Source organism: Carlito syrichta, unplaced genomic scaffold (genome assembly GCF_000164805.1).
Source record: "Carlito syrichta isolate Samal-C Ts95f unplaced genomic scaffold, Tarsius_syrichta-2.0.1 Scaffold309778, whole genome shotgun sequence".
NCBI classification, from domain to species: domain Eukaryota; kingdom Metazoa; phylum Chordata; class Mammalia; order Primates; family Tarsiidae; genus Carlito; species Carlito syrichta.
In genome coordinates, this window is record NW_007253874.1 from 202,097 (window position 1) to 222,939 (window position 20,843).

General features: G+C 43.4%; 1 protein-coding gene across 3 annotated transcripts in view; it reads left to right on the top strand.

Annotated features, from left to right (window-relative positions):
• Window positions 1-1,948: 1,948 nt before the first annotated feature.
• Window positions 1,949-20,843, top strand: part of TTC4 (tetratricopeptide repeat domain 4) — a 25,678-nt gene continuing 6,783 nt past the window's right edge. The window contains exons 1-8 of one of the 3 annotated variants that reach the window (XM_008067809.1): window positions 1,949-2,116; window positions 2,849-2,966; window positions 4,528-4,689; window positions 6,821-6,898; window positions 9,162-9,286; window positions 14,662-14,748; window positions 17,297-17,511; window positions 18,695-18,776. In XM_008067809.1, coding sequence (XP_008066000.1) covers window positions 2,006-2,116; window positions 2,849-2,966; window positions 4,528-4,689; window positions 6,821-6,898; window positions 9,162-9,286; window positions 14,662-14,748; window positions 17,297-17,511; window positions 18,695-18,776 — 978 coding nt within the window. In that variant the 5' untranslated portion in view covers window positions 1,949-2,005. The remainder of the gene's footprint in view (window positions 2,117-2,848; window positions 2,967-4,527; window positions 4,690-6,820; window positions 6,899-9,161; window positions 9,287-14,661; window positions 14,749-17,296; window positions 17,512-18,694; window positions 18,777-20,843) is intronic. The other 2 variants (XM_008067810.1, XM_021717486.1) reach the window with 2 other exon arrangements.

Sequence of the window (20,843 nt, forward strand, 5' to 3'; positions counted from 1 at the left end):
TTTAAGAGGTGAGTGGGGATTCATGAATGAGATTAGTGCCCTTATAGGAGAGACCCCGGGGAGCTCTCTCACCCCTTCTGCCACGTGAGGACACAGTGAAAAGATGGCAGCAGGCCCTCACCAGACACTGAATCTGCCAGACCTTGATCTCGGATGTCCTAGCCTCTGCAACTGTAAGAGACAGATGTTTGTTATTTGTGAACCCCAAAGTCTATGGTATTCTATGATAGCAGCCTGTATGGGCTAAGATGGATGCACAGGGCTGGAGCTCAGCAGAGGGGTTTGAGGGGGAAACAGACTTGGGATTCATTGTGTACTGGGAGTGGGTGAGACTCCCCCAGAAGAGTGTGTAGAGTGGGGAAGACATCAGCCCGATGAGCACCCAAATAATGCTTCTTCTGGAGATGAGGATCCCGTGAAGTTGACCATACAGTCTTCCTCCAAGAAGGTTTTTGTTTGTTTGTTTGTTCTGAGTGAAAATCTCACTCTGTCACCCAGGCTGGAGTGCAATGTGGCATGCTCATGGCAACTGCAGCCTTGACCTGCTGGGCTCAGGCGATCCATCCAGGCCATCCATCTGAGGCCACCCAGACCCAGAACAAAGATTTCTGGGTCTGGGTGGGACTACAGTTGTGCTACCACGCCAGGTTAATTTTTTGATTTTATTATAGAGATGAGGTCTCGCCAAGTTTTCCAGGCTGGTCTCGAACCCCTGGGTTCAGGCCTCCACCTCCCAAAGTGCTGTGATTACAGGCATGAACCACCGGGCCGGTTTCATCCTCCAATAAATGGCAGGTCAAGGCCATTGGGGTTCTGGGACTGAGAGAGCAGGAAACAAGGGTGGCCCATGTGCACAACTCTCCCCATTGCCAAGAATGCTCACAACCACTGCATCCTTTGCTTGGCTTTATTGCTGACATTCTACCGACTAGGACAAAGCTTAAAAGCTTAAAAGACTGTGGGCTTTGCCCACAGTCACACAAGGGAACCAAGGGGAGTGTGGGTCCCATACTACCCCCAACTCCTCTACCTGAGCTCTTTTCACCCAGAGACACTGCTGCTTTCATTGGCCAGAACCCTGGTCTGAGGTGATCTTGGCAAATGATGGTGGCTGTGTTCTGGGTCTGGGTGGCCTCAGAGCAGAGCAGAGACTGATCAGTTCAGTTATTGGTCAAGGCCAGCAAGCAGTCATGAGTTGAGAGGTTCAAAGAGCATTGGGCAAGTCACTTCCCCTCTCTGAGATTGCCCCGCTGTCACCTGTAAAATAGGTTTTTGTTAGTGTTCTTATAGGAATCAAATGAAAAAAAAGGAAGCAAAGGGACTTTGTAGGCTCTGCACTCAACAGAACAAGGAAGGGAGCCAGGGTTGGGGAGCGGGGCTGAAGGAGGAAGTATGGAAAAGGAGGTTTGGATTTGGAGGGAAGGGCGCACTTGGGCAGGTGTCCTGCTGGGTGTAGAACTCCAGGCGCCGGCACTGGAAGGCTCATGATCCCCATGCATCATCCTTAGCCTTGCTGCCTCCCTTAGTCCCATGCCAAAGAATGACCAACTTGCCAGCTCCACTGCTGGGCTTCAGATCCCTCCTCTCCCTTGGTCTTCACCGGCAGCCTCCTTGTCAATCTCTTAACCCCGCCTCCCCGCAACGATCCTTCACCTGGCCGTCCAGGCCTTCCTAAGAGAAATGTGTCTCCCACCACTCTAAGGTCTTTTCAGTGGCTGGGAAGTGACTGATGAACAAACGAGCAGAAGAAGCGACACTGGGTCCTTTGTGGGGCTTGGGTTTATCCGCCACTCCAAAAGCATTCGGGACCGGCGAGGCTAAGGTTCTACCGAGGGGAGGGCGGGGCGGAGGCGGGGTTTGTTCGGGGACGGGTGGGGCCATTCCAGCGGAGGGGCCTTTCCGGCGGAACCCTCGGCGCGCGGGCTGGCGCGGCCCGGACAACTGAGGGAAGGGTGCCCGCGCCGCCGGAAGGAGCCTCCCGCTTCCAGGCGTCAGTATATCCACTATGGAACCTTCAGACCAGGACGCCGCCTCAGACGACGCCATGGACTCGTTCCTGGAAAAGTTCCAGAGCCAGCCTTACCGCGGCGGCTTCCGCGAGGACCAGTGGGAGGAGGTGGGCGGTCTTGGGGGCCCCGCACGTGTGTGGCGCGTCTTCCGCACTCCCAGGCTCTAGGCCGCCCCCCGCATCCCCCATCCCTGGTGCTGCCCCGGATGGGTGGTTTCCAGACACGAGGTTTTTTGAACGTTCTCTTAAGCTGTCAGTACACTTAAGAGTCCAGGTTTGGCCCTGAACATTTACCGTAATACTATAAGGAAGGAATTGGCAGTAGCAGGACACTGCCAGGGAAGGAAGGGCACATAACGTCAGTAAGGGTAAGGGTACCTGATCTCAAACCAGGCAAAGTGGGGGGTGGTGATGGAGGAAAGAGTCCAGGTTTTAGGTCAGACCCGTGGCTCCACCACCTACTGGCTCTAATATGGGTCAGTTACTTAATTTCTCTGACCCCGTTTCTTCATCTGTAAAATTGCCCCAACGTTAGCACCGATCTTGTAGGGCTGTGGCAAAGAGGAAATGAGATGGTGGGTGAAGTGCCAGAAACAGAAGGGCGCTCAATTAATCGTAATTGCTGCCGCCTTTGTAGAATGGGAGGACTAAAGGAATCATTAGAGTTCGTTATACTCACATTTTCCAGAAGGGAAACTGAGGCCTGGGTAGGTAGATACAGCCGATCATGATGTTCAAATCGTGATGAGTAAGAAAACTTTGATAAGGAGTCATGGAATTGGATCGACTCAGTAGAAAATCTTTGTTCATGCAACTCATTCTTCTCTTTACAATCTCCAGGAATTTGAAAAGGTGCCCCTATTTATGAAGAATGTGCCATCAGAAATTGATCCCAAGGAGAATCCTGACTTGGCTTGCCTTCAGTCAATTATTTTTGATGAGGAGCGATCTCCAGAAGGTATCTGACATGACTAACATTTGTTTTGTTGAATTGAGATAAAGTGTGGGTCAGAAAAGTTCAGATTGATAACAAAGAAGTAGTTAGTGTGAGCTAACTTGTCACTGTTCCTCACAGACTTTTTTGAGTGCCCACTAAATGCTAGGCATTGGTGGGGGGAGTACAGTGGTGAATAAGACACCGTCCTGCCCTTCAAAGGTCAGACTCCAATGAGAAGCCTAATTGTCTTTAAGAGTCAGCACAAACGTGTGTGGTAAATGGCAACATGTAGCTGTATACTACAGCTGTAGTGGGTGTTTTCAGAATATTGAAGGGACAGTAGTGGGCTCACAATGGATAGGAAATGTGAGCAGTATGCAAGCAATTCTGTAAGCTTTAATTCTTTAGGGTGAGGAGGGGAAATTTGTACGCCAGAGAAGGAAACAACATAAACAAAATCAGCAGTATTCTTCTCTCCCATTTCTTCAGTGATTTTTTTTTTTAAAAAGCCCTTTTTTAAAGAGCTAGAATAAGTATACTTTTTTCCTTTATGCTTCTCTTTTTGGTAAGCACTTAGTGGTCTACCTTGTAAGATATTTGGAATTAGCATTAAATTTGCATGACTTTCTCTATGTTGATACTCATTTTTATCATAGCACTAATTTTGAGTTTTCTTTACCTATTGGTTTCTTCTCTTTGGTTTGTCATGCATTATGTTATTGCATGATTTAGAATCTGTTTCTTTCTTTCTTTCTTTCTTTCTTTCTTTTTTTTGAGTTGGAGTCTCATTCTGTCGCCCAGGCTGGAGTGCAATGGCACGCTCATGGCCACCGCAGCCTCAACCTGCTGGGCTCAGGTGATCTTTCTGTGTCAGCCTTCCAAGTAGCTAGAACTACAGGTGCATACCACTATGCCCAGCTACTTTTTTGATTTATTGTAAAAACAAGATCTTGCCAAGTTACCCAGGCTGGTTTCGAACCCCTGGGCTCAGGCAATCTTTTGCCTCTGCCTCCCAAAGTGCTGGGATTATAGGCATGAACCACTGCACCTGGTAGAATCTATTTTTAACCATTTATTTATTTATTTATTGAAGCAGAATCTCACTCTGTCACCCAGGCTGGAGTACAGTGGCATACTCACAACTATTGCAGCCTCGACCTGGGCACTGGTGATCCTTCTGCCTCAGCCTCCAAGTAACTGGGACTACAGGTGTACACCACCACTTCAGGCTAATTTTTATTTATTTATTATAGAGACGATGTCTTGCCACATTGCCCAGGCTAGTCTCAAACCCTGGGCTCAGACAGTTTTCTTGCCTTCACCACCCAGAGTGCTTATGATTACAGGCATGAGCCATTATGCCCAGCTGTTTACTATTTTTTGAGAGACAAGGTCTTTCTCTGTTGCTTAGGCTGGAGTGCAGTGGTGTGATCATAGCTCACTGCAGCCTTGAATTCCTGGACTCAAGCAATCAAAAATCCTCAGTCTCTAGAATAGCTGGGATTACATGTGTAAGCCACTGCGTCCCGCCTAATAAGCCTTTTAAAAAGTAGGCAGTAGTAATGATTTCTCCTCTTTGCAGAACAAGCCAAGACCTATAAAGATGAGGGCAATGATTACTTTAAAGAAAAAGACTATAAGAAAGCTGTGATTTCCTATACTGAAGGATTAAAGAAGAAATGTGCAGATCCTGATTTGAATGCTATCCTTTATACCAACCGAGCAGCGGCACAGTACTATCTAGGTAATTTATTTCATTATTAAGTGCTTTGTAAAGAATTAACTTATGATAAAAACCATTATGATGGGTAACGGGGGCTAGAGAGTATCAGAGCAATAGGGACTGTTTATCACAGAAACCTAGATTAAGGATAGTTTACTCTAATTGAACTCTTCTTCCAGGTAGACATGAAGCTCAAAAATCTTAGATCATACTCCCTCATATATCAAAACCTTACCAGAGTAACTGAGTTACTTTTTGGGTTCAGATAGTAAGAATTTTATAGTCCAGCCGGGCTCGGTGGCTCAGCCTGTAATCCCAGCGCTTTGGGAGGCTGAGGTGAGTGGATTGCCTGAGCCCGTGGGTTTGCGACCCGCCTGGGCAACTTGGCGAGACCTTATCTCTACAATAAATCAAAAAATTAGCCAGGTGTGGTAGCGCGCGCCTGTAGTTCCAGCTACTTGGAAGGCTGAGGCGGAAGGTTTGCCGGAGCCCAGCGGGTTGAGGCTGCGGTGGCTGGGAGCGGCCACTGCACTCCAGTCTGGGCGATGAAGTGAAACTCCAACTCAAAAAAAAAAAAAAAAAAGAATTTTATAGTCCATCTTGTTTTCCTTTTCACCATGTCTACCTGGAAGGACAGAGTTAGAGTAAACTATCCTTAGTCTAGGTTGTTCCTTATTCTAAAGTAGATGTTAGCCAACTATTACTCCAAGGCAGGTGATAGGTAAATACTAAACCATTAAATAATATTTATCATGTAAACTAGAAAGTCAGAGTCTACCTCATGGTCTCCTCCCAGTTTAGATAACTGGTGTGTGTGTGTGATTATATATCTTTTTAAAATGCACTTATACGTATGCATGTGTATAGGGGTTTCTGTATATTTAGTTTGGTTTGCCTTACAAAAATGGGCTCTTATTCACAAGGAACCATCACTTAGACAATGTGGCACATTCACCTTACCATGTCTCTTACGTGCAGATCTATCTCATTCTTTTTTAAGTTGGGTTTCACTCTATTACCCAGGCTAGAGTGCCGTGGCATAGTCATGGCTCGCTTATACTCATAGGCTCATAGGCTCGCCTTATACTCATAGGCTCAAGCAGTCCTCCTGCCTTAGCCTCTCGAGTAGCTGGGACTACAGGTGCATGCTACCTTGCCAGACTAATTTTTTGATTTTTTTTTTTTTTAGAGACAAGGTCTCTCTATGTTGTCTAGGTTGGTCTCGAACTCCTGGGCTCAGGTATTCCTTTTGCCTTGGTGTTCCAAAGTGCTGGGATGTGTGAGCCACCGCACCTGGCCAGTTTGTTTTTAATGGCTGACTAATAGTATTCTATAGTATGGATTTAGCATATTTCTTTTCATCATCACCAAATTGAGGATACTGGGTTATCCTTGCACATTTGTATATTTTTTTTCTTTTTCCCTCCCCACCTCTGTGTAAGTATTTTTAAGGATAATTTTCTAAAACATTTGTTTGAAATTGTTGAGTTGGCTGGGCTTGGTGGCTCAGCCTGTAATCCCAGCACTTTGGGAGGCCTAAGTGAGTGGATTACCTGAATCCGCGGGTTCGAGACCAGCCGGGGCAACTTGGCGAGACCTCGTCTGTACAATAAAAAAGTCAAAAATTAGCCAGGCATGGTAGTGCGCACCTGTAGTTCCAGCTACTTAGAAGGCTGGGGCAGAAAGATCACTGGGGTGGCCGTGAGTGTACCATTGCACTCCAGCCTGGGCAATGGAGTGAGAGTCCAACTCAAAAAAAAAAAATTGTTGAGTCAAAGTGTGTGTATAAAGTGCATGATAATTTGCTATCTGATTTATCCTAAGAAATGCCCCTTTTCCATGTTTTCACCAGTACTGGATATTATCTGTCTAATTTGTACCAATATCATATGAATTTTAATTTCCTAATGATTAGCGATGGTGAGCATCTTTTCATGTGCTTACTAGCTGTTTACAGTTTTTCTGTGGATTATCTGATGATATAAACATTTCAAAGGCTCTTGATGAGCACAGCTATATTTTTTCTAAAAACAGTTGCTCTGATTTATATCTTCTATATTTGCAAGATTGTCTTTGTCACTACATATAAAATTTTGGAAACGTGTTGATCTTGAAACTTGTTTTCTCTTTTACTTTAATGGTGTTTTGTTAGGCAATTTTCGCTCTGCTCTTAATGATGTGATGGCTGCCAGAAAGCTCAAACCCTGCCACCTCAAAGCCATAGTAAGAGGTAAGTCTTGTAGAAGTACAGTATGACTGTCATTATGGAAAACCTAGCACTTGGCCAGCATGGTGGCTCATGCCTGTAATCCCAGCACTGTAGGAGGCTGAGGCAGGAGGATCACTTGAGGCTAGGAGGTGGCGACCAGCCTGGGCAACATAGTGAGACCCTGCCTCTACAGAAATTTTGAAAAATTAGCTGGGTGTTGTGTTACACGCCTGTAATTCCAGCTACTTAGGAGGCGGAGGCAGGAGGATTGCTTGAGCCCAGGAGTGCAAGACTGGTAAGCTATGATTGTGCCACTGCCCTCTAGCCTAGACAATGGAGTAAGACCTTGTCTCTTTAAAAAAAAAAAAAAAGGAAAGAAAAAATAATAATAACAAAAAAAAAGCTAGCACTCACTGCACCAAAATTGTCATTTAAAGTTTTAATATTGGCAGTCTTTCCTTCTTGAGACTTGCCCATGCCAGGCCTTTCTGGTGTGAAACTTTACCTGTCTTTTGTTTTCTCTCTTCTTTCTGTAATAAACTTTGTTTTAAAACTTAAAAATAAATGAATAAAGGTTAAATATTAAGGTACTAGGATACTAATGAAGTTACCTTATTTTATCAGTCTTGATATTAAGTACCTGTTTCTTATCAATAGCAACATGCCATCTTTAAAAGAAGTTCTCAGAAATTATCTAATCCTTTTTATTTTTAAGAATTTTAGAGAAATTGAAACTCCTCATTTGAAATTAATAAAGAATAAAGTTAATTAAAACAAAGCAGTTCCAAAAGCCACATTCTAATTTTTTTTCAGACTGGCTGATTGAAAGGCAAGATCTTCAAATGCCATGTTAATGTTAATTAAAAGATAAGTTAGGGCACCTTTGCTGATAACTCTGATGCTGAGATGTTCCCAGATTACTTTTTCTCTTGTAGTATGACCTTTCTATGTAATAATAGTGCTTTTATTACTTTTATACTTCATCTTTTCTTTGAGCAGCTCAGAGGTGCTTTGCAAACTTTAATTTATTCATCACATATTCATCTTCTCTACATCCCCATGGGCCAGTTTAAAATGCTTTATTGAAATTATGCCTCTTAGCCAGGCTCGGTGGCTCAGCCTTTAATCCTGCGCTTTGGGAGGCTGAGGTGAGTGGATTGCCTGAGCCCGCGGGTTTGAGACCCACCTGGGCAACTTGGCGAGACCTCATCTCTACAATAAATCAAAAAATTAGCCGAGTGTGGTAGCGCGTGTCTGTAGTTCCAGCTACTTGGATGGCTGAGGCGGAAGGATCGCTGGAGCTCAGCAAGTCGAGGTTGCAATGGCCAAGAGCGGCCACTGCACTCCAGTCTGGGCAACAGAGTGAGACTCCAACTCAAAAAAAAAAAAAAAAAAAAAAGAAATTATGCCTCTTTAGATGTTCATGGTTAGGGGCGGTAAGTAGATCTGTACACCTTAGCTGTAAGGAAAGAAGTTACTGAACAAATACAGGCAAATAAATGGAGTATAGTCCTGTGGAGTTAGCCTCAGACTGGAAGTATGTAATCCTTGCTTCAGTTGTCATTTTTACCTTCCAGTGTGACCTTGGGCAGACACTTACTCTGAATATCAGTTTGCTCATCTCAGGAAGATGGGGTGAGATTTGGTTGACATCTAAGTTCTTAGAACTGATATTTTTATAATTCTGTGGAAAGTATGAGGAAGTTAGCTAGAGAAAAATGAACATGACTACATTAAAAAATTTTAGTAAGAAGAAGATGCAGCTTAAGTTGGTAGCCATAAAGAACAAAAATAGGAGAGGCCTAATGTTTTTTATCTTGCCACTGTCTTGAGTGGCTGAAGCAGTTTCTACTTTCTGTCTCCATTTAAAAAGTCATCTGAGATGGGCTTTATCCTTCCTGTTTGTGGATGAGGAACCTGAAGCTCGAATTTGCTTGGTTCTTTGTCTAAGGTCTATCTGGTAAATGACAGTCAGATTTCCTGCCCAGCGTAGTCAGATTCCAAAACCTGTTCTTTTTGCCACTAAGTGGTAGTTTTTCCTACTTTAAGAACCCTTAATACCAGGGAGACTAATAGGAGTTTTGAGCTGAATGAAATCTTAGGAGTCTTTCTGATTTAGGACACAAAAAATATTCTTTCTTCTCTGGGGACTGCAGTGTAAGGGCCTTATTCCACGATTCCCCTTCAGGATGTTGGCTGGTAGCTGGTGGGGTGTGGGGTCCTGCTCAGGGCAGGCTCCTTCCATGCATGTTGTTCTTGGATCCTAAGGGTCTGGGTTCTACAGGTGCCTTATGCCATCTGGAACTGAAACACTTTGCTGAAGCTGTGAACTGGTGCGATGAGGGGCTGCAGATAGATGCCAAAGAGAAGAAGCTTCTGGAAATGAGGGCTAAAGCAGACAAGCTGAAGGTTGGTAACAGCAGCCCATTCACATTTACTAATTAACATTAATTAGCATTTCCTAGATTGTGTCTCAGATTGCTGTAAATTTTTTCTCTTTAAAAACAAAACCCAGACCAGTCCCTACTCTTGGAACTTAGTGGAGGACACATACAAGTAAACAAACAAGTAAATAGTTAAGCGATAGTGGTGAACAAGAATATGTGGTGTGTCCAGTAGAGTATAGGCATGTGCCATGTAACAACTCAATGACGGACTGCGTTGACGGTGGATCCCTAAGATTGCAATGCCATATTTTTACTGTTTCTGATCTATGTTTCGGTGTGTAGATACACAGATAATTATCACTGTGTTGCAGTTGCTCACAGCATTCAGTGTAGTAACATGCTGTATAGGTTTGTAGCCTAGGAGTATATACCATATAACATTGGTGTGTAGTAGGCTACACTATCTGGGTTTGTGTAAAGTACACTCTGTGATGTTTGCACAACAGGATTGTGCATTTCTCAGAATGTATTCCTGTTGTTAAGGGATGTCATTACGTGACTGTAGATAGTAGTGGTATCTCACTTTGCCCTAGCCAAGAGTGGGGTGGAGATGGAGATAGCAGACAGAGAAGGTTCACTGAGAGAGGTGATGCCTGCCTGAGCCTAATCTCTTGAAGACTGAGTAGGAGTCTACTCAGCTGAATGATGGTAGAGAGAACATTTTATTTATTTTTATTTATTGTTTTTGTTTTTTTGAGTTGGAGTCTCACTCCATCGCCCAGGGTGGAGTGTAGTGGCACACTCACAGCCACCCCAGTGTCGACCTGCTGGGCTCCGGTGATCCTTCTGCTTCAGCCTTCCAAGTAGCTGGAACTATGGATGCATGCCACCATGCCTGGCTAGTTTTTGTGATTTATTGTAGAGAAGAGGTCTCGCCAAGTCTTCTGGGCTGGTCTGGAACCCACGTGCTCAGGCAATCCACTTGCCTCGGCCTCCCAAAGTGTTGGGATTACAGGCTGAGCCACCAAGCCCAGACTATGAGAAGAACATTTTAGACAAGAGCCAAGGAGGATATTGCAGCAAATTTGGGCTTGAACACTGCTTTGCCACTGCTGAACTGTGTAACTGGACAAGTTCCTGATATTTTTGAAGCTCAGTCTCATCTTTGAAAATGAGGAATATGATATATACCTCAAAGGTTTTTATAAGGATTAAGGGAGCGTGTGTATGTGTGTGTGTAATTCATATGTGTAGTTTTTGGCACATTTCTTGATATAGTAAGGACTTGATAAATAATGGCTATTATTATGATTTGAATAAACAGGAAATAACATAAGACTACCATAGTCTAGTCTGCATACTGAGTAATGCTCTTGAAAGAGGGGGAAAGGACAGTTAAACATTTAAACAAAACTTTAAGCTTTTTCATTAATGTGCAACTGTCAGCATTAAGACATGTAACTTGCTGATGAGATACTACATTTCTGGCATAACAGCTAAAATGATGATAAAAACAGTAATAGTAGCAGTAGCATCACTACCAAAAATAATATCCAACATTTAGATGGCACTTACTATGTTAAACTATCTAAACCACACAATAGCCCTGTAAGGCAGTTACTATCTTAATTCTCTTTCTGCTAAAGCCCAGAGAGATCAGAAAGTGCCTGAGTCACCCAACTGTGGTGAAGCAGGCTTTCAAATTCAGGCAGTCTTGCTCCAGAGTCCAGGCTCTTAGCCACTGTGCAGTACTGTACTACATGTCTGTTAATACAAAGCCAGAACTAGACTTTAGGCCTCCTGATTCCTGGTTTATGTCTCCCTTCACTGCTTATACTATGGAATGGGAATTTTCAATGCTCTGGGAGCCTTCAGTTGTCCTTGGACAGGAAGTCAGAGGTCATTCTGGTCACATGAAATGGTAGAAAAGGTAGATACTCCGGGCCCATTTATCTTAATAACAGAATTCTGAGCCTAAGTAATTGGGTGTGGGCCAGAATTTCTAAAAGTGGTATATGCAGGAGTGAAAGGCTAGGGGAAGGCCATAGCCAAGGCTGTCTATCCACCGAGAGCTCCTAGGTCCTGAAGCACAGTCACAACTAAAGGAAGATTTCAGGACTCAAGAGCCTGATAATAGGTCTAAGTGACATTGCTTGCTGAATAGCAGAATTACTCCCCATATCTAAATATAAATTGATTCTGGATTCCTATGTGCTTGGCTTATATAAGCAGCAGATCTCATGTGGCCATATTAATATCAGACAGAGTACACTTCAAGGCAGCAAGTATTACCAGAGATAAAGCGGGGTATTTTTTAAATGATGAAAGGATCCGCTTATAAGAAGATTTAACAATTCTAAATGTGTAGACACCTAATAACAAAGCTTCAAAATACATGAAATGAACTCAAGGAAGGAAGAGACAAATCTCCACAAATAGGTGGAGAGAGATGTCAACTCTTTCCCAGTAACTGATAAAAAAAGTATATTAAAAATAAAGAGGGGCCGGGTGTGGTGGCTCATGCCTGTAATCCAGCACTTTGGGAGGCTGAGGTGGAAGGATTTCTTGAGCCCAGGAGTTTGAAACTAGCCTGGGTAACAAAATGAGACCTCATGTCTACAAAAAATAAAAAAAAATTAGCTGGGCATGGTGGTGCATGCCTAACCCCAGCTACTCAGGGGGCTGAAGTGGAAGGATTGCCTGAGCCCAGGAGGTTGTGGTAAGCCTCTAGCATGCCTCTGCACTCCAGCATGGGCATCAGAGTGAGACCCAACTCACAAAAAAAAGGGGGGAGGGGATGATATCAGTTGTGGTGGACTGAAGACTTTCAAAAATTCTTTCCTCCAAAAAATCAATGAGAAAACTGGCTAAAATTGTCAGAATCAACTTTTCCCGAACTCTGAAAATGAACCAGAGGCTTGCAGCAATCTGTGGAGTGTTTATTCAAGAAAAATGGCTGAGACTCAGTAGGAACAGCAAACTTTGTAGCTTTTTAACTTGCTCTAGTCTCATCTCCACCTCCTCAGTTCCACAGTAGCTTTGAAAGCCGGTAGCCCAAGTCATGGTGAAAACCAGCAGCCTGGCAACCAGCAGAGGAGGCCGAGTAGGGCTGGAGCTCCTTAAAGTCTCATCTCCAAAGAACTGTCATCATTTGATCATCTGGTGGATCCCTGGAAGACCCTTCTTCAAGGCTGTTTTTTGGACCTGACTGGGAGCTTACCCAGTATGAACAGCTTTTTTATTAAATACAGAGGGAAAGAGAGTGAGGGGGGAGGAGTGACAATTAGAGGCAGTTGTTAAAGACTGCAGTCACCCGAAGTGGTGGATAACACTTGGCGCAAACAATAGGCTAATCATAAATCCTTTTTTTTTTTTTTTTTGAGTTGGAGTCTCACTCTGTCAGCCAGACTGGAGTGCAGTGGCCGCTCCCGGCCACCGCAGCCTCGCTTGCTGGGCTCCGGCGATCCTTCCGCCTCAGCCTTCCGAGTAGCCGGAATTACAGGCATGCGCTACCACGCCCGGCTGATTTTTTGATTTATTATAGAGATGAGGTCTCGCTGCCCAGGCGGGTCTCGAACCCGCGGGCTCAGGCAATCCACTCACCTCAGCCTCCCAAAGGCGCGGGATTACAGGCTGAGCCACTGAGCCCGGCTGCTAATCATAAATCTTAAAAGGAAAAGCTGGGTACTCGCTTTGGCAGCACATATAATAAAATTGTGTTTTAAATGAGCAAAGGATCTGAGTCTGAATAGAGATTTTTCTAAAAATAATACATAATTGGCCAAAAGCACATGAAAAATATGTTTAACATCATTAGTAATTAGAAAACGCAAATCAAAACCACAGTAAGTTATCATTTCACATCCATTAGGATGACTATGATTTTTTAAGAAAGAACAATAACAAATGTTGACAAGGATGTGGGGAAATTCGAATCCTTGTACCTTGCTAACGGGAATGCAAAATGGAACTGATGTGGAAAATAGTTTGGCAATTCCTTAAAAAAGTTAAATATAGAGTTACTGTAGAACCAGCGCTTCACCCCTGGTATATACCTCAAAGAACTGAAAACAGGTATTCAAAAAAACACTTGTATATGTATGATCGTAGCAACACTGTTCATAGTAGCCGAAGAGTAGAAATGTAAATGTTCATCAGCTGATGAGCGGATAAACAAAATGTGGTCTACCCATATAGCGGACTATTACTCAGCCGTAAAAAGGCATGAAGAACTGATCCTTGCTATAATGTGAATGACTCTCAAAACACTGTACCAAATGAAAGAAGCCAGACACAAAAGAGCAACATATGATTCTCTTTATATGAAACATCAGAAGTATGCAAATCCATAAAGACAAAGCAGATTTGTGGTTGCTGGGAGTTGAGGGAGAGGGGAATGAGATGGGACTGCTTAATGAGTGTGACATTATGCTTTGAAGTATTGAGGTATTGCGGAACTAGGCAGAAGTGATAAGCCATTGTCTCCCTGAAAGAATAGACTTTATTTATAAGAAAAAGATCTGTGTTAGCCCTTATGGAGAAGATGACGGATGGTTGGTGCTGTATTTTAGAGCAGGAGCCAGCAAACTGACCCATAACCGAAATCTAGCCTGTGACCTGTTTTGGACATGCTGTGAGCTAGGAATGTTTTTCACATTAAAAACAAACAAACAAAAACTAGATAACATACAACAGAGGCCATCATGGTCCACAAAGCCTAAAATATTTACTCTCTGGCCCTTTACGAAAAATGTTTATCAACCCATATTAATCCACAGTCCTGAGGGTAAAAGAAGCATCAGCGGATCTGGGGTAGATTAGCGGGAAAAGGAAATCTAAATTCTATTTCTGCCAGATGGAGTAGACTGATGGTACTTGTCTCTCATGGGTTATAATTGTGCAAAAGGCAGATCCTCTGATAAATCTTTGCCCTGGGTTTTTCCAGTGTGTTATCCTATATCCGGCACACTGCCTTGTGGAGTCAGTTGCTCTGTGGAGAATGCTCTTTCTCATGCATCTGGGGGAGTCTTTGTTGTGTACCTAAGTTCAGCTCCTCACTGGGGAGAATCAGCCACTCCCTCTTCTGTTTCATAGCATTTCGTTCATACCACCATGTAACAGATAGCACACATTGACTTTTCATTGTCTGTACCCCTCAGCCCCTCAGTAGACTAAGCTCATTGGGTACAGGAACTAGATTTCAAATTTCTGCCGCCACTGGGCCTGACACCTTCGCATGTGCTTTGTAAATGTTTATGGAACTGATCCAGCTACTGGTCTCCCTTGACACAGGAGCATGAGTTGGATAGAGACCAGAGAGGATAATTCAGGAGCAGGCCAGGGCAATAGAAGAGGAACCAAGTCTCTAGAGCTGATGCATCTGAATTTTGTTTTCAGCGAACAGAACAGAGGGACACGAGGAAAGCAAAGCTGAAAGAAAAGAAGGAGCAGAATCAGAACAAGGCTTTACTCCAGGCTGTCCAGGTGAGTTCTCAAGCCTCGGGTTCTGTGGTCCTGGGGAGTCCACTGATCCTGTGAAGCCTGTTGGGAACCTTCCTTGGAATGCTTTAGCTGAGGGAATTTCTCCATTTTCTTTCAACTGTGGTGAAGCAGAGTGACGAGGGAGCCCAGGCTCTGGAGTCAGACACCCTAAGTTCAGTCTGCTCTCCCTTTGTGTGTATTTGTTGGTCTCAGTAACTTACACAGTTATCTCCCCCCTTTCCCAGGGGGTTGTGTTCTAAGACCTTCAGGATGCCTGAAACCTCAGATAGCACCGAATTTGACTGCCGTCAGTCAGAACACATTTCTGCTCTTGTCTTCTACCCACAAACGTGATGCCTCTTCCATCTTAACTAAGCACTTATCATGTATTGTGTCCATATCTTTTGCAGTTTGAAGTACGAGAGCAAAACTAGCACACATTTCTTTTCTTCGGATTTTTACAGATAGAAGATTACTCTTAGTGTAGATCTTAGCAACCTCAGCATATGATTTTTTTAAAAATTGCCTTAAGTTGAGAACTTTCACCTTTTTACTTAAAGAAAGCACTTTTATGGCTTTTCTTTGGCATATCCAAATTGGCAGCATTACTCTTCTTGCACTTTGTAAAATAAAGTTCCTTGAACTCAAGCACTTCAGTGTAGCCACAGTTGATCTGACAACCAGGATGGCTGCCAAGTGACTACAGGCAGTAGCTATAGCATGGATATGCTGGACAAAGGGATGATTCTTGTCCCAGGCGGATGAAGCAGACAGCATGACATTTCATCACTGCACTGCAGCTTGGGCAACAGAATGACAACCTATCTCTTGAAAATAGCAACAACATCCTACTTCCCCTTCCTTCTCTTTCCTGCATTCTTTTTTTCCTGAGTCAGTCTCACTCTGTCACCCAGGCTAGATTGCAGTGGCACGATTACGGGTACCATAGCCTTGGCCTGCTGGGCTCAAGCAGTCCTTCCCCCTGAGCATTCCAAGTAGCTGGAACTATAGGCATGCGCCACCATGCCTGGCTAATTTGGTTTATTGTAGAGATGAGGTCTCGCCAGTTTGGCCAGGCTGGTCTTGAACCCCTGGGCTCAAACAATCCTCTGAGCTCCACCTCCCAAAGTGCTGGGATTACAGGTGTGAGCCACTGCATCTGATCCTAAGCTTGCTTTAACCTTGATACTCAGCAAATCACTTGTGTGATCTTACTTGGTCTTCACAAGGGAGATCGTACCTATTGGGAGATTGTAGGATGAGTTTTTGGTTTCATTCTTTTTCAGTTAAATTATGTACCCATTTAAGTTACTGGCTGACTTTGGTAACTTAACACTACTAAAATGCATTCCACTACTTTCTTCCCACAGCAGTCTGTCAACATGTATTAACAGATTAAACAGATTGGAATATTCCAGATTTTTCATCTAATCCTACTCACAGTGAGGGATTTGGTAATTTTCTTAAGGATAGAATATTGGAATGCCTAAACATTTGCAAACAGATGTTTTTATGTGTTTTCTTCTTTAGTCTAACCCTGCATCTCAAACTTCAGTGTGTATAAGAATTACTTTCAACAGTACACAAAGCCTTACATGCTATATTTTACTGATGTTAAACCTTCAGTAAAAGGAAGGATCAGCAAATTGTAGCCCGGAACATAGCTCTGCCTATTCATTTATGTATTACCTCTGGCTGTTTTTGTACTATAGTGGCAGAGTTGAGTAGTCAGTTTTGATAGAGATCATTGTCCCAGAAAGCTTAAAATATGCTTTATCTGACCCTTTATGTTCATCAACCCCTGATTTAGGGGATATTATCAAATGTAATTTTGGTTGCATGTCATTTTCCCACATGTGCTGACCTTAGCAACCCTTGTACACATGAATGAGAGGTAACCCTACCCTTCAGACCCTTGGTTTACCCTCATTTCTCTGAGACAGTCAAGATCAAGTCAGTGCAGTGCACATTATTTCTAGTATTCTGTGTCCCAGCTGAACAGAAAATTTGACATTTCGATACTGGCCACTCTCTTGATCTTTCTGTGCCTTTGCACAAGCATTCCTTGGGATGGAATATGCTTCCTCCCTCCTAACTGCCCCTGCCTCCTGTCTTCTCTGCCCTTCAGAGTCATCATCGTTCAAGACCCTGCATTCCTTGTCACCTCCAGCCCTCAACCCCCCACCCCCGAATTAATCATTTCACTGTTTGCAGTTCTGTAACTCCTCACCTTACATTGTCATTATTTCCATAACCGTCTCCTCACTAGGTTTTGAGCAGAGGTTTGAGGGCAGAGAACCTTGTCTAGCTCATCTCTGTGACACTGAGTCCAGCACATGGTAGATGCCCAGGGAAGGTGAGGAAACAAGTGGTGCCTACTATGTGCCAGGCCTCCGGGACAATGAAGATGAGTCATGTTTAGAACTGACCTCAAGGAGTTTGCATTTTAAAAGTTTCCTTATTTCAGTGAAATGGGTCTGCATCCTCCAATACAAGGTTTGTGTGTGTGTGTGTGTGTGTGTGTGTGTGTGTGTTTCTGTTCTTAACCCAGGCTAGGAACATCCGGCTCTCTGAAGCTGCTTGTGAGAATGAAGACTCAGCCTCAGAAGGTCCAGGTGACCTTTTCCTGAATGGACTCAACTCTGAGAACCCTTATGGAGCCAGGCTGAGTCTAGATGACCAGGGCAGGCTGAGCTGGCCTGTGCTCTTTCTGTATCCAGAGTATGCCCAGTCAGACTTCATCTCTGCTTTTCACGAGGACTCCAGGTATTCACTTGCCCAAGAGAGCCCTCTGCTCTTGCTTGTGTGCACTCCTTGCTTTTGGGGCAGGAGGAACAGGTGGAGTTTCGGTTGAGGAGGAAGGGTTTCACACAATCTGATTTGATACCACTGCCCTATCCTGTGGTTGACTGAACCTTTACTAACTGGGTTTGCAGTGACTACCTGAGCTAGTAAGGGTAACACCACGGTAGAGTGTTTGCCAGAGTGGTACATGTCACTGGTGAAATATGAAGTCATTTTAGGTAGTACTTGCATAGTAATTTAAGTGATTATTTACTAGCAAATAGCTAGCACATATAATTAACATGTAACCTGTGATTTCATAGGGTTCATGCTTAGAATGTGGCTAGCCTAAGAAGTGTTTTTAAGTCTGAGTTTGTTTAAAGAAAACTACATAATAGGACACATGGTGATACACATGTACATTTTGGGTATTGCTTTTAAATCCTGCCTTTCATGTTTTATACTTTTTTTTTTTTGAGTTGGCATCTCAGTCTCGCTCAGGCTGAGCAGTGGCATGCTCACGACCACCATAGCCTCAACCTGTTGGGCTCAGGTGATCCTTCCGCCTGAGCCTTCCAAGTACCTGAAACCACAAGCACTCACCACCACGCCTGGCTAATTTTTTGATTTATTGTAGAGATGAGGTCTCGCCAAATTGCCCAGCCTGGTCTTGAACCCGTGGTCTCAGATAGTCCTCTCACCTCAGCCTCCCAGAATGCTTGGATTATAGGCATGAGCCACTGCTCCTGGCGCATTTCATGTTTTATATATATATTTTTAAAGTACGAATCTCACTCTGTCGCCCAGATTGGAGCGCAGTGGTACGCTCATGGCCATCACAGCTTCGATCTGCTGGACTCAGGTGATCCTTCTATCTCAGTCTTCCAAGTATCTGGAACTACAAGCACACGCCACTACGCCCAACTAATTTTTTTTATTTATTATAGAGATGAGGTCTTGCCAAGTTGCCTAGGCTGGTCTTGAACCCCTGGACTCAGGCAATCTTTTCACCTGTGCCTCCCAAAGTACTGGGATTACAGGTATGAGCCACTGTGCCTGGCATGTTTTATAGATTCTTGGTATCTCTGTGAATTGATGTTTAGGACTGATGTGGGAAATAAATCATGAGTTATTAATACTCAGAAAATACATGTTACATCCTTAGGTTTATTGATCATCTAATGGCAGTGTTTGGTGAAACACCCTCTTGGGACTTAGAGCAAAAATATTGTCCTGATAACTTGGAGGTAAGAGGTTTTATTTTGTTCCTTTATGGTATTTTTTTTTTGTGGGGGGAGGGGAGGTGGAGAGAGTGGGACTTGACTGCTTTATTTTTAAAAAATTTTTTTGAGTTGGAATCTGTGTTGCCCAGGCTGGAGTGCAATGGTACACTCACGGCCACTGCAGTCTCGACTTGCTGGGCTTAGGCGATCCTTCCATCTCAGCATTTCAAGTAGCTGGAACTACAGGCATGTGCTGCCACGGATTATTTTTTGATTTATTGTAGAGACAAGGTCTCACTAAGTTGGCCAGGCTGGTTTCAAACCCTGGGCTCAGGCAATCCTCTCGCCTTGGCCACCCAAAGTGCTGGGATTACAGGCTAAGCCACCATGCCCAGCCAACTGCTTTATTTTTTTTGTAAATTATAGTAAAATATACATGACATTAAATTTACCATTATAACCATTTTTAGGTATATAGTTCAGTGTCATTGAGTACATTCACAAAACTTTTTACCATCTTAGACTGAAATTCCTTGCTCATTACAGTAACTCATTTTCTCTTTCTCCCAGTCCCTGACAACCACCATTCTTTTTTTGTTCCTATGATTTTATTTTATTTTTATTTTTTTATTTTAAAGTTGTGGGGTACAATTCAGGGTTAGGTATACAAATGTTGATTATGCAGATACCCTTGTTGATAAGGTGTGCCCCTACCTCCCCTAGCAATTTCCCTCAACTGCCAATCCCACCCCCCGCCCTTGGCAGTTTCCCACTGCTACCAATCCCTTTCTTATAGTATTACGATAATTGTCCAAGATCCGCTTATGAGTGAGAACATATGGTACTCTATTCTTTGTTTCTGTGGTAGATCACTGAGTATGATAGACTCTAAATCCATCCATGTTGCTGTGAAGTCCCTATGTTTGTCCTTCTTTATGGCTGCATAATATTCCATTGTGTATATGTACCACATTTTTTTATCCAGTCCAGCTTCGATGGGCAGCATGGTTGGTTCCATGTTTTTGCTGTGGTGAATAGAGCTGCAGCAAACGTACGTGTGCAGGTATCTTTTTTGTTGAATGGTTTCTGTTCCTCTGGGTATATTCCCAATAGGGGAATTGCTGGGTCATATGGAAGGTCAGTTTCTAGTTCCTTCAGAAATTGTCACACTATCTTCCAAAGAGGTTGTACTAGTTTGCATTCCCACCAGCAGTGTAGAAGCGTTCCTTTTTTTCCGCATCCTCACCAGCATCTGTTGTTTGTTTTATTAATGATGGCCATTTTTACTGGGGTTAGGCGGTATCTCAGTGTGATTTTGATTTGTATTTCTCCGATGATTAGTGAGGCTGAGCACTTTTTCATGTGTTTATTGGCTGCCTGTATATCTTCTTTTGAGAAGTGTTTATTCATGTCTTTTGCCCACTTTTTAATGGAGCTGTTTGGTTTTTCCCGTTTGGCACATTTGAATTCCTTGTAGATCCTAGATGCTAGGCCTTTGTCAGATATACAATTGGCAAATATTTTTTCCCATTCTGTGGGCTGTCTCCCTGCTCTCTTGGTGGTTTCTTTTGCTTTGCAGAAGCTTGTCAGTTTGATGAGGTCCCACTTGTCTATCTTATTTCTTATGGTATAGACACTTTGGATTCTGATCAGGAATTGGTTGTCAGTTCCAATTTCCACAAGGGTGTCTCTTGCGTTTTCTAAAATTCTTACAGTTTGAGGTTTTATGTTTAGGTCTTTGATCCATTTAGAGTTAATTTTTGTGTATGGTGATAGGTAGGGGTCCTATTTCAATCTTCTGCATGTGATCAGCCAGTTTTCTCAGCACCATTTACTGAATAGGTTCTCCTCTCCCCAGTGTTTGTTGTTGGAGGCTTTGTCAAAGATGAGTTGGTTGAGAAATTGAAACTTTGCTTTTGGAATCTCTTTCCTGTTCCATTGGTCTATATGCCTGTTCTTGTACCAATACCAGGCTGTTTTTAGTACTGTAGTCTTATAGTAAAGTTTGAAGTCTGGAAGTGTGATATCTCCTGCTTTGTTTCTTTTGCTAAGGATTGTTTTGGTTATTTGTGGTCGTTTGTGTTTCCATAT